General features: G+C 37.0%; 1 protein-coding gene across 1 annotated transcript; it reads right to left on the reverse strand.

Moving 5' to 3' along the window:
- Positions 1-7,141: 7,141 nt before the first annotated feature.
- Positions 7,142-9,361, reverse strand: LOC125092979 (histone-binding protein RBBP4-like). Its single transcript, XM_047717525.1, has one exon. It carries the CDS (start codon positions 9,344-9,346, stop codon positions 8,069-8,071), a length of 1,278 nt encoding a protein of 425 aa, XP_047573481.1. The 5' UTR covers positions 9,347-9,361; the 3' UTR covers positions 7,142-8,068.
- Between the last annotated feature and the right edge of the window lie 7,539 nt (positions 9,362-16,900).

The raw sequence follows: 16,900 nt of genomic DNA on the forward strand, positions 1-16,900 counted from the left end.
TTACTAGATATTGTTCTATTCAGGTTGCCAATAAACAAAAATAGTTTATCAGTGGCTGCAGTGGTATTTGTAAAATTTTACTTCTTAAATGGGGTCTATATACATGTATATTTGTTCTATTATTTTCTGTATCTGAATGTATCTGAATGCCTGAAATTTTAAAGGGGAATGGAAGGTACAGGCTTCCAGTTATGGAATGAATAGGTCGTGAGGATGAAGGATACAGCATAGGGAATATATTCAATGGTATTATAATAGCATTGTGTGGTGATAGATAGTAACTACACAAATAGTAAGCACAACATAACATAGAGTTATTGGATCACTTTGTTGTACATCTGAAACTATATATGAAATAAAGGAAATCAAACATTTTTTTTCCCTGCATGGAAAGTCATGTTAAGTGTTGACAATAAGTCCTTTTCTTTCACTAGGGTGAAAGAACACTAGGGTGTTTGTGGGTCATATGGGGGAACCACAGGTAAGACATCCCTAGCAGCTTATTCTGATGGAATCCATGAAGTGGTTAGTCAGTACTGTGTCCATTGAATATATTCCATTCTAAGCTCTGGCTACTGTTCTCCCTGCCTCTCATCACTTCCCAGTGGAGCAGTTTACAACCTGGTATTCTGGATGGAATGATAATGAAGTGGGCCTCTTTGCAGCATCCTGCACATGTAGGGAACCCAGGCACTCATCACAGGCTCTCACTTTCTCCCATGGGAAAAATCACTGGGCCAGAGGTCTCTCTGAAACTGGACTATGCTATCTTGGGTGAGAGGTGATGAAGTTGAAGTGAAGCTGTTCTTCTTTACCCTCTTTGTGCATCCAGTCTTGGATTTTTTTTTTTCCTTCAGTGGTGTGCTGGAACTTCCCTGCTGGACTCCTGAACTTCCACAAAGGTTTCTTGTCAGTGGGTGACTGTCAGTATGTGTTCTATGGGGAAGATTGCTGAAAACTCCTCTACCCCATTTTGATGACATTGCTCCTCAACTGATTTTTCTCAGAATTGCAAAACACCTTTCCCAAGAAATGCTGGGGAGGAATTAATGAATAGTTGTGCTGGTCTTTTCATGATTATATGCACTAATTTCTCTCAGATATGTACTTAGGAGTGGAATGGCTGTAGAACCCCAAAGATATTTGAAGTGGTTGAATTAATTTAGACTCCCATTAACCATACAAAGGAATTCCGTTATCTTACATTCTCAAAAAACACTAAGTATTGTTTGTCTTTTAAATTTCACTTATTCTGATAAGTATATTCTGGTATCTCATTATAGTTGTAGACTTATAGTAGTGAAACTTAAAGACGATGTAAATGACTAAAATGTGCTCTCCATAGAAAAACACCTAGCAATTATTCTGCCCTTAAAAATCTAGATAAGATTAGCTCAAATCTCCATTCCATCCCATATTTTACTGAATCTGTGATGTCTTTCTCAACATTACTGTGGATTTCCAGGTAACCTATGCTCCATGGTTACCTTGGCTCTGAGTGCTTGCCTCTTCTAAATGTTTATTCTCAGTTCTCTATTTTGGTGCAATTTCTCATTAACTTTACCATTGACCCCACATGGAACTTAGCCCTTTTCCTTGCTGTCCACACAAAATCATTCAAACAGCCCTTGTGGATCTAATATGGGGAGATTAAAGGAGCTGCATCACAAAACACAAATTAGTTAAAATTGGAATTTTAACATTCTTGCTTTTAAAAGTCTTTTGGCTACTCTATCATGTGATTTGGTTCTCTTTTCTCTCTCTCTCTCTCTCTCTCTCTCTCTCTTTCTAAATATTTTCTGCCTTTTTTCTCCCCTTGGGAACAAGGAAACAAATTTTCTTTCATTGTGTGCATGTGTGTTTGTGTGAAGTCAACTCTTTAGTCTATTCCGGTAAGTAAGCTCATTTCTAAACTTCCTTTTGGGAATCCAAAAGCTTGGCTAAAGCTTAGAATTTCCACTTGTAAGAGCCTGATTAGGCTCTAAGACAAACTGCCATTCTCTTTTGCAGGCTCTTGTCTCAAAACAGAATAGTGGCTCCATTCTTTTGGTTCAGTAGGCATTAAAATAGAAAACTGGAAAAGTATTAACAAAATACTAATAGCATTTATTTCTGAAGGATGATTACTCCAGAGTTTTAATTTTTTTTCAATTTTACTTTCTATAGTTTCCAAATTTTCTTTTTTAAAAGATTTTATTTTTTTATTTGACAGAGAGAGACACAGCGAGAGGGAACACAAACAGGGGAAGTGGGAGAGGAAGAAGTAGGCTTCTTGCCGAGCCGGGATCCCCATGCAGGGCTTGATTCCAGGACACTGGGATCAGGACCTGAGCTGAAGGTGGATGCTTAATGACTGAGCCACCCAGGCACCCCTATACTTTCCAGATTTTCTAAGTAAACATGTCATGTCATAATCTCTTACAGATCAGTTACTTTCAGGAAACTTGTTCCTTTGGGGAGAAGAAATATATCAGTAGAACGTAAGTAGTATACAGGTTAAAGCCTTGGCAATCAAAACTAGATTTAAATTCTGCCTCCATTCCTTACAAATTTGGACTTCTTAGGCATCTTTCCTCACTTCAATGGAGGATATTGTCAGTATTGAATCAGATAATGTATATTAAGTGCTTACCATAATGCCTGCTATATATTGGGTTAAGTCTTAGGATTTGAAATAAGTAGTTATGGTGGTGTTGAAGTGGTGATGTGCTGGCATGTGGTGTTCGGTAGTGCAATGTATGAAATGATTTGTTTCCAGTTATAAGAAAAGTGTTAAAGCTTACAAATATTTTAGTTAAGTATACATTTAAATTCAATTAATTTATTTAAAATGTATATATAGTTACTCTATGGTAATCCTTATAGTCTCATCAACTTTCCACATTTTATTTCAGAATACTGTTGTAAGTGGAAGAAAAAAAAGTGGAGTTACACTGAAAAATTCCAGATGAGTACATTGTCCGTGTTGCATCTCACCTAATTTTTACTTGTACACTAATGGTTGAAATGATTATGAGTGATTAAATTGTCATGATGTGTGATTATATAATTATTTCATTTTTTTCTTGATTTTTTTATTCCCTTGAATAACTTTTAGTAAGAAAGAAAAGAGGTATTAAGAAGTTTCAAGTAGTGTACCTAAATAGCATATGGGAGAAGAAGGCAATAAACATCTTTGTTAGGAGCATAAAACAAAGAAATGAAAAATAATGATCAAATGACTTTGTATTGCATTTCTATGTTAATAATACACTAAATTTGATTTTACTGTGTCCATAAAAGGCAAAGTATGTGCTCTTATTTACTTTATTTTTGCCCAAATTGTCTTTGGGTTTCTTCAAAGACTTTAAGGTGTCATTACAGTACCCAAAATGTGTGTTTGAAGAAAAAGAAATCAATGAAAATTGCTACTTTTAACTAGGTTTCCCCCAGGCTGTTCTATTCAAGATATGAAATTACATAATCCACAAGACCTTATTTTGTAGTATTCAGATCTTTAAACAACTTCTCTTTCTTTTATTTTCTGCTCACATTTGTTTCTTTCCACTTCTCTTCCTTGACTTTGTTCTTTCAAATAATAAGAATTATTTTACTATGGAACTCAGTTAGGAGTTTTCAATTATTGAGAAAGCAAGCTAATTAGCTGTAATATTTTTTTAAAAATCTTTTTCTTGAAGAAGGAAATAAAGGATGGGAAAGGAGATAGTCTTGTAGGAATTCTCCGCAGGAGTTCTGAAGCAAGGTACCATTATTGAAAATACCATTTTTGGTGGATCTGCCAGATAATTAGTAATTGATGTGATAGGCATTTCATTTTGGTTGCTTTTATGTGAGAGAGATTGCAAAAGACAACAACATGTATTAAGAAGTTAGAAAACCCAATGTACTTTATAGCACATCACATATTGTTATAGCAAATATAATTTAATGTTAAGATGATGTTTTTGATGAACAGAAACTTATTATTAGAATAGTTCTAAAGCCTCAAGCAAATCAGCCTCCTGTGTTCCCAGCAGGGTCACAATCATCTTCCCATTAATTAGGAATCAGAGATGAAGGCAAGGAACTGATGAGCAATAGGAAATGATTAGCATCGTATGCCAATGGCAAATAATTCTGCTATATCAGTCAGTGGATCTTCATCCATGCTCATGTGAAGTGGTGCTTTGGTATAACATTTGTCATGGATGAATTAAATTATATATATGCAAAATTGGACAGTAAAAAGATGTTTCTCCCCCAGAGTTCATGTTCTTACGACCTTTTTTCAGTCCATTGGTCCTCAGCACAGCAGATATTGATGGCTCATTTCCATAGTACCAAGGCCAAGTGACAAGCATAGGAACAGTGACTCTTTCTAGTTCTGTTCATTAACCCACTAGTGTAGACTAAATGTGCAGCCCTCATGAATGAGATTAGTGGTCTTATAAAATATGAGACCCTAAAGAGCTACCCTTGCCCTTCCACCAGATGAGGACACAGTGAGAAGATGACCATTCATGAACCAGGAAAAGGGCCCTCACTAATCACCAGATCTGCCAGCGACTTCATCTCAGACTTCCGGATCTCTGATTCCAAAACTGAGAAATAATTATCTGTTGTTTAAGCCATCCCAGCCTATGATATCATTTTCATAGCAGCCCAAACAGAATAAGACACTTAACAATTATTTGGACCCCTCGATGGCTTTGACTTCAGTAAAGAGTCATACTTCCTATCAAAGATATCCCCTAAAGTTGAAAAAAAAAAAAGATTGCATTTGTTATTCTGTTATTAAGGGAGAAAGTAGGCAGATGGGTTTATGCTTCTATATTGGCTACACTTCTATATTGGCTACACTATCTTCTTTCCCAGCCTAGTTAATAATTTCTTGTAGAATGATGCACTATGTTTTGTTGAAGATAGAAGCCAGATTTTGACACTTGCTCTGACTCCTGCCTCTTACATGACTGTGACTGAGTAAATTTTAGGACTTCATTCTTTTAATCTTTTTAATGGGGAGATATGGGGAGATTGGTTCCATCATTCTTTCATTCAATAAAAATAAATTATCAGTCATATTACTACATGTTAGTTTCCAAACTTTTCACCACATGAGATTCTTTCTTAATATATATTTTTTGGATCTTATTATTTTGAAAGATTTGATATACCAAATGGACACTGCATTGTGTATTAAATAATATGGACTTTTTTCTATTTAAAATATATATTTTTTTTCTATGAAAGTGTTTAAAATGAGACATTTAGATGGGAATCACAACTTTTGATTAGCTTGAGATAATGATTCTAGCCTAAACAAGCAAACCTTACTGTTAGAATTAGCTTTTAGTCATATCATCAATAACTGTGCTGTTTCCATTAAGTTTTATACTTTTTTCTTTTGGAAGGATAGTTGATATACGATATATAATATTATATACAATATATACAATATTATATTAGCTTCAGGTGTACAACATAGTGATTCAACAGTTATATACATTATATATTATGTACATTATGAAATGCTCACCATGATACACATATAGTTATCATCTGTCATCATACAATCTTATTACAATATTATTGACAGTATTTCTTGCGATGTACTTTTCATCTCTGTAGCTTTTTTATTTTATGACTAGAAATTTGTACCTTCTAATTCCCTTCACCTGTTTTGTTTTTGTTTGTTTTTAAGTTTAATGTAATTTTAAATTCCAGTATAGTTAATATACAGTGTTATATTAGTTTCAGGTGCACAATACAGTGATTCAACGCTTCCATACAACACACAGTGCCTATCATGAAAAGTGTACTTCTTAATCCCCATCACCTATTTTACCCATCCCCCACCCACCTCTCCTCTGGTAACCATCACTTTGTTCTCTAGAGTTAAGGGTCTGTTTCTTGGTTTGTTTCTCTGTCTCTCTCTCTCTTTTTTTTTTCTCTTTTCTGCTTAGTTTCATTTCTTAAATTCCACATATGATTACAATCGTATGGTATTTGTCTTTCTCTGGCTGACTTACTCACTTTGCATAAACTCTCTCTCTATATATATATATAGATAGATATCTACATATCTATATATACCACTTTTTCTTTACCTATTCATCAGTCAATGGACATGGGCTGCTTCTATAATTTAGCTATTGTAAATAATGCTACTATAAATATACATGGGAGCTTATATACCTTTGAATTAGTATTTTTATATTTTTTGGCTAAATACTCAGTAGTGTGATTACTGGATCATAAGGTAAGTTCTATTTTTAATTTTTTGAGGAACCTCCATACTGTTTTCCACAGTAGCTGCACAAGTTTGCATTCCTACCAACAGTGCGCAAAGATTCCTTTTTCTCCACATCCTCACCAATACTCATTATTTCTTGTGTTTTTGATTTTAGCCATTTTGACAAGTATGAGGTGATAGTGTGTTGTAGTTTTGATTTGGATTTCCCTGATGATGAGCATATTTTCATGTAGCTGTTGGCCATCTGAATGTCTTCTTTGGAGATATGTCTGTTCATGTCTTCTGTTCATTTTAAATTAGATTATTTGTTTTTGGGGTGTTGAGTTGTATGAATTCTTTATATATTTTGGATACTAACCCTTTTTCATATAGGTCATTTGCAAATATTTCTCCCATTCAGTAGGTTGCCTTTTGGTTTTGTTGCTTGTCTCCTTTACTGTGCAGAAGCTTTTTATTTTGATGTGGTCCCATTAGCTTATTTTTGCTTTTATTTCCCGTGCCTCAGAAGACATGTTCAGAAGAATGTTGTTGCAGCCAATGCCAGAGACATTACTGTCTATGTTCCATCCTAGGATTTTTTTTTTTTTTAATTTCATCCTAGGATTTTTATGTTTTTACGTCTCACATTTAGGTCTTTAATCCATTTAGAGTTTATTTGTGTATGGTGGAAGAAAGTGGTCCACTTTTTTCTTTCTTTCTTTCTTTTTTTTTTTTTTTGCATGTAGCTGTCCATATTTCTCAATGCCATATGCTGAATAGATTATCTTTTTCCCATTGTATATTCATCCCTCCTTTCTCAAAGATTAATTGACCATATAATTATGGGTTTATTTCTGGGTTTTCCATTGATCTATGTGTCTGTTTTTATGCTACTACCATACAGTTTTTTTTTTGTTTGTTTTTTTTTATGTAGAAAAGCAATTTATTCCATTATAAGCACTTACACAGTTAGTCATGGAGAGTAACAGGCCTGCTGGTGAAACAGGTCACCCAAAATAGAGATGGTACCAAACTAGTGGTCAAGGACTAACTCCTAAAAAAAAAAAAAAAAACCAAAAAAAAAAACAACTCTTATCCAGGATTAATTTAATTTTAAAAACAAATACAAGCTATCAATGCACTCTTCTCAACTCAACTGGACAGTCTACCTGTGGTATGACTGTCAGGTAAAAACATACATCTTTACAACTTGGTGGTCCCAAGTTTTTTAAAAAAACCATTTCACAGAAAGGAAAGAAATATGAAAACAGCTCAAGAAATACACTAACAAGCAAAAATATATGGGGAAAGAGGAACACATAGTTTTGACTTAACTGAAGAAACTGAGAGGAGACTGGTCTACATAGGGAAATGTGCATCCTGGAAAGTCAGGTGTGAAAACTTTAGAATAGGAATTTATATGACTTGAATCTCCCCCATTTCCTGAATAAAAACGACATCTTGTGGTATTTATACTTCATGGCTCAGACACCTACCTCACTTGGCTCTATCCTTCCTCACTTTAGCCTTTACTTAAAAGGAGTCTGTAAAACTTGGGGATATAGCCTAAGAAGAAAAATAACCACACCCAATATTCCCCTTTCTGTGGCTACTTTAGACCTTTGTTACTAGAAAATTCCTAAAGAAAATTTAAATATAAGTCTGTGGCTTTACTGAATCAAGTCCCCCAGTTAATATTTAGAAAACACCCTCTGTTTGGGCTAGTAACACCGTTGATGGTACCTATCATAGAGGGATAGCCAAACAAAGTCTGTGTCTCAAAACCAGTGTTAAATCAATCTCAGGGTTGAGAGGGAAAAAAAGGGGAGTCTAAAATCACAAGAAGTGCAGACATATCTAGGACCCTTGTCCTTCTGGATCCACGCTTCCTTCAGGATCTTCATCATTGTAAATGTTCTCTGCCATTTGCCACACTTGCATGATATTGTCTTCTGATACAGAACAAATCACCCAAGGTTCATTGGGATTCCAGGAGAAATCAGATATCTTGGCAGTGTGACCACCATGAATAAACAACAATTCTGGTGGCCCATCTTCTGCATCTTCCGGGGATTGTTCCTCTCCAATTTTACTTAAATCCCAAACATTCAGTCTGCGATCAGTACCACTGGAAGCCAAAATGGTCTCATTGTGAGGCGACCACTGAACCTGGAATATTTCATCCTTATGTGATTCAAAGGAATGCAACTTAAGTTTCAGATTTCTCAGATCCCACAAGGCAACAGTCTTGTCGGCTGATCCTGTGGCCAGAATGAACTCACTGTAAGGATTGAAAGATAGGCAGTTCACTTCAGCAGTGTGAGCATCAACTGAGTGGCTTGGTTTGGAAGTATTGTTTGAACGAGTATCCCAGATCATAAGTTTTTGATCATCAGCAACTGACCCAAACAGAGACTCATGGAGCAGATGCCAGGAAACATCTTCTACTACTGCTGTATGCCCTGTAAAGATGGTCTTCGCATCCACAACTTTTCCTTCCTTTGGAACAGCACTGATGTCCCAGAGGCAGATGGTGTGGTCGTCTGAAGCACTAAGTAAGTGCCCACTGAGATTTGGGTTCCAAGAAAGTCCATAGCCTTCCTTCTGATGTCCACGGAGACGCAAGTCTGGGTTGCACTCTCCAGAAGGGTCTGGTTTGGAAGGATGTTTTGTATAGTCAAAAACAAGAACATCACTGGATGGAGTCTTTGTTGCAATGATGCAAGGGTTCTGGGGCATATAACGTGCCCGGTTTACTTCTCCTTCATGGTTGATCTTGATTTCTATTTCAATTTTTCCACTAACTGAGCCAAAACCTCCAAATTCTCCTTTCTCACTGTCGTAGTGTGAAGCATCAAACTGAGCATCATCGTTAGGGAGCTGCACACTGGCTATCACAAGATGGTTCTGTTCATCGGACGTGTGTGTTCCCAGAACAAGTCGATGAATGCTGAAGTCTTTCCCTTCTGGTCTGGTTACATCTGGAAGCCACTGCGCAGTTAGGCTAGGCCACTCCAGGACATGGGTCATCACCAAATCGTAAAGAAAAGGGGTGTTCTTCTTCCATATTTTGTACTCTTCGTTGATCACACGTTCTTCTACTGTGTCATCAAAGGCTGCTTCCTTGTCGGCCATGGCGGGCAGGCAAGCCGGGGGGATCCCGGGGTCGAGCGTTGCGGGAGGGGCGGGGAGGCTACCCTACCATACAGTTTTAATCACTACCACTTTGTAATATAGCTTGAAGTCTGGAATTGTGATACCTCCATCTTTGTTTTTCTTTTTCAAGATTATTTTGGCTACCTGAGGTCATTTGTGGTTCCACACAAATTTTAGGATAGTTTGTTCTAGATCTATGAAAAATGCTGTTGATATTTTGATAGGGATTGCAGTAAATCTATAGATTGCTTTGAATAGTATAGACATTTTAACAATACTTTTTCTTCCAACCTATGAGCATGGAATGTCTTTCCATTTCTTTGTGTTATCTTGAATTTCTTTTTTCAGTGTTTTACAGTTCTCAGAGTAAGTGTCTTTCACCCTTTTGGTTTAATTTATTCTTAGATATTTTATTGTTTTTGGTACAATTGTAAATGAGATTATTTTCTCCATTTTACTTTATGCTGCTTCATTATTAGTGTACAAAAATGCAGTAGATTTCCATACATTGCTTTTGTATCCTGTAACTTTACTGGATTTATTTATCAGTTCTAATAGTTTTTTGGTAGAGTCCTTAGGTTTTCTATATTTAGTATCATGTCATCTGCAAATAGTGAGTTTTACATCTTCTTTACCAATTTAGTTGTCTTTATTTCTTTTTTTTCCCATTAGATTAAAAAAACATTAAAATAATTCCAAGCTTTTAATCAGTTTGTTTATAAGTGTTATCTACATAACATATCTACATATGGGCACCTTGTCATATGTCTTCTTCTATTTTTAATTCATAGTTCCTGAGCTCTAGAAAAACAGTTCTGATACAAAGAAAGGGACAGAGGTAGCTTTAGTTGTAAGATCAATGCAATTAACATTTCCAGGTAGTTCCATTGCCACAGGTCTATCCATTATGTTTTAAAAAAAATATTTAAATGGTTCAAAGTTACCTACTACTACCCGTGAAAGTTGCTCAGGAATCCAGAAACTCCAAGGTCAGATGGGGGAGATGATCTTTGTTCTAAATTGTTATGACCTAATAATTCAAAGGAGAGATAAACAAAATAATATCATCAAGCACTGTGATTTTGGCTTTGAGTGTGTTAGCAGATGCTTAGCAAAGCAGGAGATCATTTCACATCCATTTGTTAGATGCTTGTGGAAAATGATTTATCTATCCAGGAAATAAAATACCCTTAAAGTTTTCTCAGTGAGCTGTGTCCTTATTAGTTCATGGGCCAAATAGTTTGAGGGATCACTAGTTAAGTCACTGGGCTGAGATGGGAAAACTTGCAGTTGAACACAGTATAGAAGGTCAAGAAAAATAATGTTCTCAAAACATGTTTGAACGTCTGATTCAACTTAATTAAGAGTTCTTTGTCCTTCACATCTGACCCCACTCTTTCCCTAAGCCTCCAAAGATGAAAGTTTGCATTCATGTCTATTAGATGACCTCTGGAAATAAGTAACCTTTGGCTGGCAATTTGAAAATATTCATAATGGGCATGATGTGAGTGAGAAATAATCAAGGAACCGAAAAGTAATTTCTTTACTTAGTGTTCAAGTGAATTTAAAAGCATTTTCAAAATACCTTTTATAGGCCAGGATTTATGTGATATAATAATTTATCTGTTGTTTCCCTACTGCCCTTAAGATGCTTCCAGTGAAATGGAAATTTTATAACTTACAGACATAGAATCAACAGTCATGAAATTATTATAGATTTTTTTAAAAAGGTAGGATAGTAGACTAACATTTTCTACTGAAGATTATTGCTGCTCAGCTTCTGACATAGATACTAAAGCCAGACATTTTTAGGAGGGGAGGAATTGGTAATGATAGTGTTACTTAAGAGGCTTCCTAAGAGTGACAGGTAGGTCAGCCCTGCAAACAGGATAGAATTAGGTTATAAGGGCTCAAGAGCATTTAGGCAGGAGAAGTAGCAAAAGAAAGTGATCTAAAAACCTATCATAAAATATCCTTTTCAGAGTTAATTTTTCAGGTTAAAACAACCAGATCTCTTTCCTAAACACCCTGACCTTCATCGTTGAAATCTAGCTGTTAAGAAAGGAATCAATAAGGCCCACTGCATTTTCTTTGTAGTACAGTTTAATTGTGTATTTAAAGAAAATGAATCATGAAGGCTTTATTTTTAGCACAGGGCAATTTCAAAAGCTTTAAGATTCTATTATTGTTGGAAAGGCTTGTCACATTTCATTTTATTAGAATGAATTGCTAAAACAGCGCTGTGTGAAAATCACAATGAACTTTGAGGCAGGGTATAGTTAATAGTAATTGAAACCATTATTTAATAATAGAAACTAATATTTATCAGATAATTGCCAGGCATTATGCCAAAAGTTTCACACACAAAATACCATTAATCTCACAAGGCCCTATGAAATGGTACTGGTTTCATAATTTTACACAAGATAAATTAATGTTAAGAGAAGATAAGTGATTTGCCCAAGGCCACATCATTAATGAATAGCAATGCCAGAACTAGCACTTATCAATACTCTTAAGCACATTCCTATGCATACACAGTTCCTTGATATTGCTCTTATCAAGCTTAAAGGTGATAGCCCTATGTATATACGAGGCAAGCTTCAGAATGTTCACTGTGCAATCTGGGGGAGTTTATTTTCCTCCTCTCACAATAAATCCCCAATTACCTCATGAATGCACTTGGAAAATGGCAAATTTAAGTTTCTAGTTAACCCATGATTACAAAGAAAGCTTTCCTTTTAAACTTCACAGTGAACAGGACCAACTCAAGTCTTTGATTACTGATGAGCTGGCAGTTTCTCAATTCAATAGGGCAAATATTAATCAAGCCCTAATGGATATGCCAGGCTGCTTCAAGCATTCTGAAAATCAAAGCTGACTGTACTCCTTGCAAGGTGACAAGTGTAGGACTGAGATCTCCAACAAGCCAATTAAGGAATTTGAGTTTTGATGGGACCAGATCCTGGAATGGCCCTTTCTGTCATTTTTGCAATGGGATCCATCCTCTTAGAAGTCTCCTTTCTCCACTTGAACACCATCTCTCCTCTATTTAGGAGGTCACAGAAATTAAAGTAAGATCTTCCTAACAAAATACTGAAGGCTTGGTATTGCTTTAAACTAAGATCACCTGAAAACACAGATCATCTTATATCATTATTTTCCTTAAAGACCTTTGATGGCTCCTTATTCCCTAGACTAGCAAAATGAGGCCAAAATCCTTAGCATGACAGCTCGAAGGCCCTTCAGTCAGGGCCTCAAGCTGCATTTTTAGTCTCACTGATGATCGATTCAGCCTCTAGTAAAGGTCAGGGGTGGGACTGAAAGTTCTAAACCTCTAATCCCACAGTTGGTTCCCCTGGCAACCAGCCCACAACCTTAGGGATTTACAAAAGTCACCTCATTAACATATACTCAGTTGTGGTTGAAAGGGGGATTCCATGGATAATAAGACACTCATTTCAGGAACTAAGGACAAGAGACCAAATATCATAAGAAAAGATGCTCCCCTTGGGCACCTGGGTGGCTCACTGGGTTAAGCCTCTGCCTTTGGCTCAGGTCATGGTCTCAGGGTCCTGGGATAGAGTCCTGCATTGGGCTCTCTGCTCAGCAGGAAGCCTGCTTTCCTTTCTCTTTCTCTCTCTGCCTACTTGTGATCTCTCTCTGTCAAAAAAAAAAAAAAAAAAAAAAAAAAAAGAAAGAAAGAAAGAAAGAACAAAAGAAAACAAAGATGCTCCCCTTGCTCTTATCACCCAGGAAATTACAAGAGTTTGGGAGCTTTGAGCCAGGAACCATGGCAGAAGACCAAAATATACATTTATTATAAATCATCACATTACAGGCTACCTTGTAAATATCATTTCCTTTGTTTATATGACGTAAAAAAGTTGCCATGCATCTACTTAAATATCATTTGTAAATCTAAGGAGTTAAATTTATGAGACTACTTCTCTTAAATATCACAATGCCACTTAAAGGCTTAGTAAAATACTTGTACCTTCCAGTTAAATTAATCACTGTTAAAACCACAGGCCCAAAGCAGAATCACTTGCCCTCAGCACAGCAAACCAAGACCTACTTGTAATTTCAACCTCAGTGGAATTTTAAGGCAATCTATGTAGAATTTTTCTTGTCAGTAGTCTGTCACATGGGTCCTCTTCATCCTTCCCCCAATTCTCCCCAATCCCTACTTCCAAGGAAGATGAGATAATCTGCAGTTAAGATGCCTGCTCCTTCTCTTGAAAGATTGCCTGAAACAATCCTTTCTTTTCTTTTGCTAATAACTTCTTGAGGCACCTTCTTTCTTATAGAAACCTTCCATTTTGTACACCTCCATCCTAGATGGAATGCTGCCTGATTCATTAATCTCTTAACCAAGCCAATTAGATCTTCAAATTAACTGGGTTGAATATGGTTTCTTTTTAAATTATTAATGTAGAATGTATTGTTTGTTTCAAGGGTACGGGTCTATGATTCAACAGTCTTACACAATACACAGAGCTCACCACAACTCATAGCCTCCCCAATGTCCATGGGTTGAATATGTTTTTTTTAAACATTACTCAGTGTGGTAGGCAGGATAATAGCCTCCCAAAGATGTCCCCTGTTCTAATCCCTTGAACAGTGAACACATGATTTTACATTTGCAGATGTCATTGAGATTGTGGACGTGAAATGGGAAAATCATCTTGGTGGGTAGACCCAATCTAATCACTTGATTCCCTGCAGACAAAAATCTCCAGCGGGAATCAGAGATGCAGCAGAAACGAGAAGGTTGGAGAGGTGAGGCTGAAGTCAGAGAGATTAGTAGTTGGAGGCTCCACCCACCACGGCTAGCTTGAAGGGGGAAGGTAACCATAACCACGGAAGGTAGGCAGCCTCTTGAAGTTGAGACAACTCACACCCAGCAAGGCAGTAGTGCACTAGCCTCACAACAGCAGGCAACTGAATTCTGATGACAGCCTGAAAGAGCCTGATGCATGTTTTTCCACAGAGTCTCCAGCAAGGAACACAGAAATACAAACCTGCTGACATTTTGGTTTTAGCCTGGTGAGACCAATGCATCAGTCTTCTGACCCGTATTTAAGCCATCCAATTTGTTGTAATTTGTGGACACAGCATTAGAAAACTAACAGAGTCAGGACACTTTTAAAATTAAATCCAAATTAATAAGCCAAATTCATGTCTATGTTATATTATAAATTACTATAAAATAAAACCGTAATTCTAAGACTTTGATTTATTTCATCATCTCAGTAGTTGATTCTAAATCTTTCTGAGTTTAGGATGCTTGTGCACTGAGCACTAAGGACATTTTGCTGATGAGAGCTATTTGGGATCAATTTCCCAATTATATTTGGAGTAACCTTCCCAGCTGGATGAAGTTGCGTATCAGAGATTCTGATCCATTCATAGCTATAAAGTTATAAACCCTTAGAACATTTTCCCTGTGGCCCAGGTGTCTAGTCTGAACTCCTTTTATTCTTCTGAGTCCATCCCTTGTAAATAAGATTGGTTTCACAACTGGTGTCCTCAAAATTCAAGATAAGCTATGCCTAATTAACCTTTATCTCTCAATCAGAGTTGATGAAATTCCAAACAGCCAGCCATTTACTTCACTGCTAGGTTTCATTCAACCAATCTATATCCTGCTTCTTTCTGAGTTCTTTATATTCTTCTCTTTTATAGGACCACAGCACTTATATTTAAATGACACCTAGGGGTGCCTGGGTGGATCAGTGGGTTAAGTGTCTGACTCTTTTATTTTTTTTATTTTTATTTTTATTTACTTATTTATTTTTAATTTCTTTTCAGCGTAACAGCATTCATTGTTTTTGCACCACACCCAGTGCTCCATCCAATCCATGCCCTTTCTAATACCCACCACCTGGTTCCCCCAACCTCCCACCCCCCACTCCTTCAAAACCCTCAGATTGTTTTTCAGAGTCCATAGTCTCTCATGGTTCACCTCCCCTTCCAATTTCCCTTAACTCCCTTCTCCTCTCCATCTCCCCATGTCCTCCATGTTATTTGTTATGCTCCACAAATAAGTGAAACCATATGATAATTGACTCTCTCTGCTTGACTTATTTCACTCAGCATAATCTCTTCCAGTCCCATCCATGTTGCTACAAAAGTTGGGTATTCATCCTTTTTGATGGAGGCATAATACTCCATAGTGTATATGGACCACATCTTCCTTATCCATTCGTCCGTTGATGGGCATCTTGGTTCTTTCCACAGTTTGGTGACCGTGGCCATTGCTGCTATAAACATTGGGGTACAGATGGCCCTTCTTTGGGATAAATACCCAGTAGTGCGATGGCACAGTCATAGGGAAGCTCTATTTTTAATTTCTTTTTTTTTTTTAAGATTTTATTTATTTATTTGACAGACAGAGATCACAAGCAGGCAGAGAGAGAGAGAAGGGGAAGCAGGCTCCACGCTGCGCAGAGAGCCTGACGCGGGGCTTGATCCCAGGACCCTGGGATCATGACCTGAGCCGAAGGCAGAGGCTTTAACCCACTGAGCCACCCAGGCGCCCATCTATTTTTAATTTCTTGAGGAATCTCCACACTGTTCTCCAAAGTGGCTGTACAGACAAAAGGTTGATATCCAGGCTCTATAAAGTGTCTGACTCTTGATTTCAAATCAGGTCATGGTCTTGGGGTCCTGGGTTCCTGGTGTCTTGGAGTTGAACTCTGTGTTGGGTTTCCGTGCTCAGCAGAGTCTGTTTGAGGATTCTCTCTCTCCCTCTGTTATATTCTGAGCAGCGAGTTATACAGATGGACACCGTATTCAGTAGGCCAAATTGAGGGGTCTTTATTAAAAAGCCGGCAGCTGCGAGCAGGCTCATGCACTCCAAAATCTCGCAACCCCGAATGAACTCAGGGGTAGGCTTGTAAAGGCATAAACCACATCTTGGTGCCAGTTTCTAAGAATTGCCAAGTGCAGTACAGAAGCAAAAAAGCTGGGTCAAGCAGATATCTAGGGTAGGGTACATTTCCTGGGGTTGTTATATCTGGAATATTTTGCGTTTTTTTCTGCTAAGATTGTTATAACATGGGTGCAATAACATGACTGTTACGAAATGGATGCATTTACAAAAATGGCGTGACTTATGCTAAGTCCGTCTCTTGGGTGTCTCACCTCTCCCTCTGCCCCTACCCCTGCTCATGTTCTCTCTTTCTCTAAAATAAATAAATAAATCTTTAAAAATAATAAATGACATCTAGCTGAATTTCGGATGTCTGTCAAGGCTGTGGTACTCTTGTAGGAGTAGAGTCATATTGGTGATATAAATCAGCACATTTACACATTGGCACTGATTTCTAGCCTTCAATAATTATTATAGTTTGTGACTTAAAAAAAAATCATGCACACTGATGCCTAGAAGAAAAGTTGATATCTCACAAAAAATAGATTTCACAAGAAGCAAAAGAGTAAATTGTCTTATTTTCTTTTCTTTTTTTTTTATTTGACAGAGAGAGAGATCACAAGTAGGCAGAGAGGCAGGCAGAGAGAGAGGAAGGG

The sequence above is a fragment of the Lutra lutra genome, chromosome 2 (genome assembly GCF_902655055.1).
Source record: "Lutra lutra chromosome 2, mLutLut1.2, whole genome shotgun sequence".
NCBI lineage: Eukaryota > Metazoa > Chordata > Mammalia > Carnivora > Mustelidae > Lutra > Lutra lutra.

What these genes read in the sequence shown, in the direction of transcription:
- LOC125092979 (XM_047717525.1), bottom strand. Translation starts at nt 9,346, where the DNA reads ATGGCCGACAAGGAAGCAGCCTTTGATGACACAGTAGAAGAACGTGTG.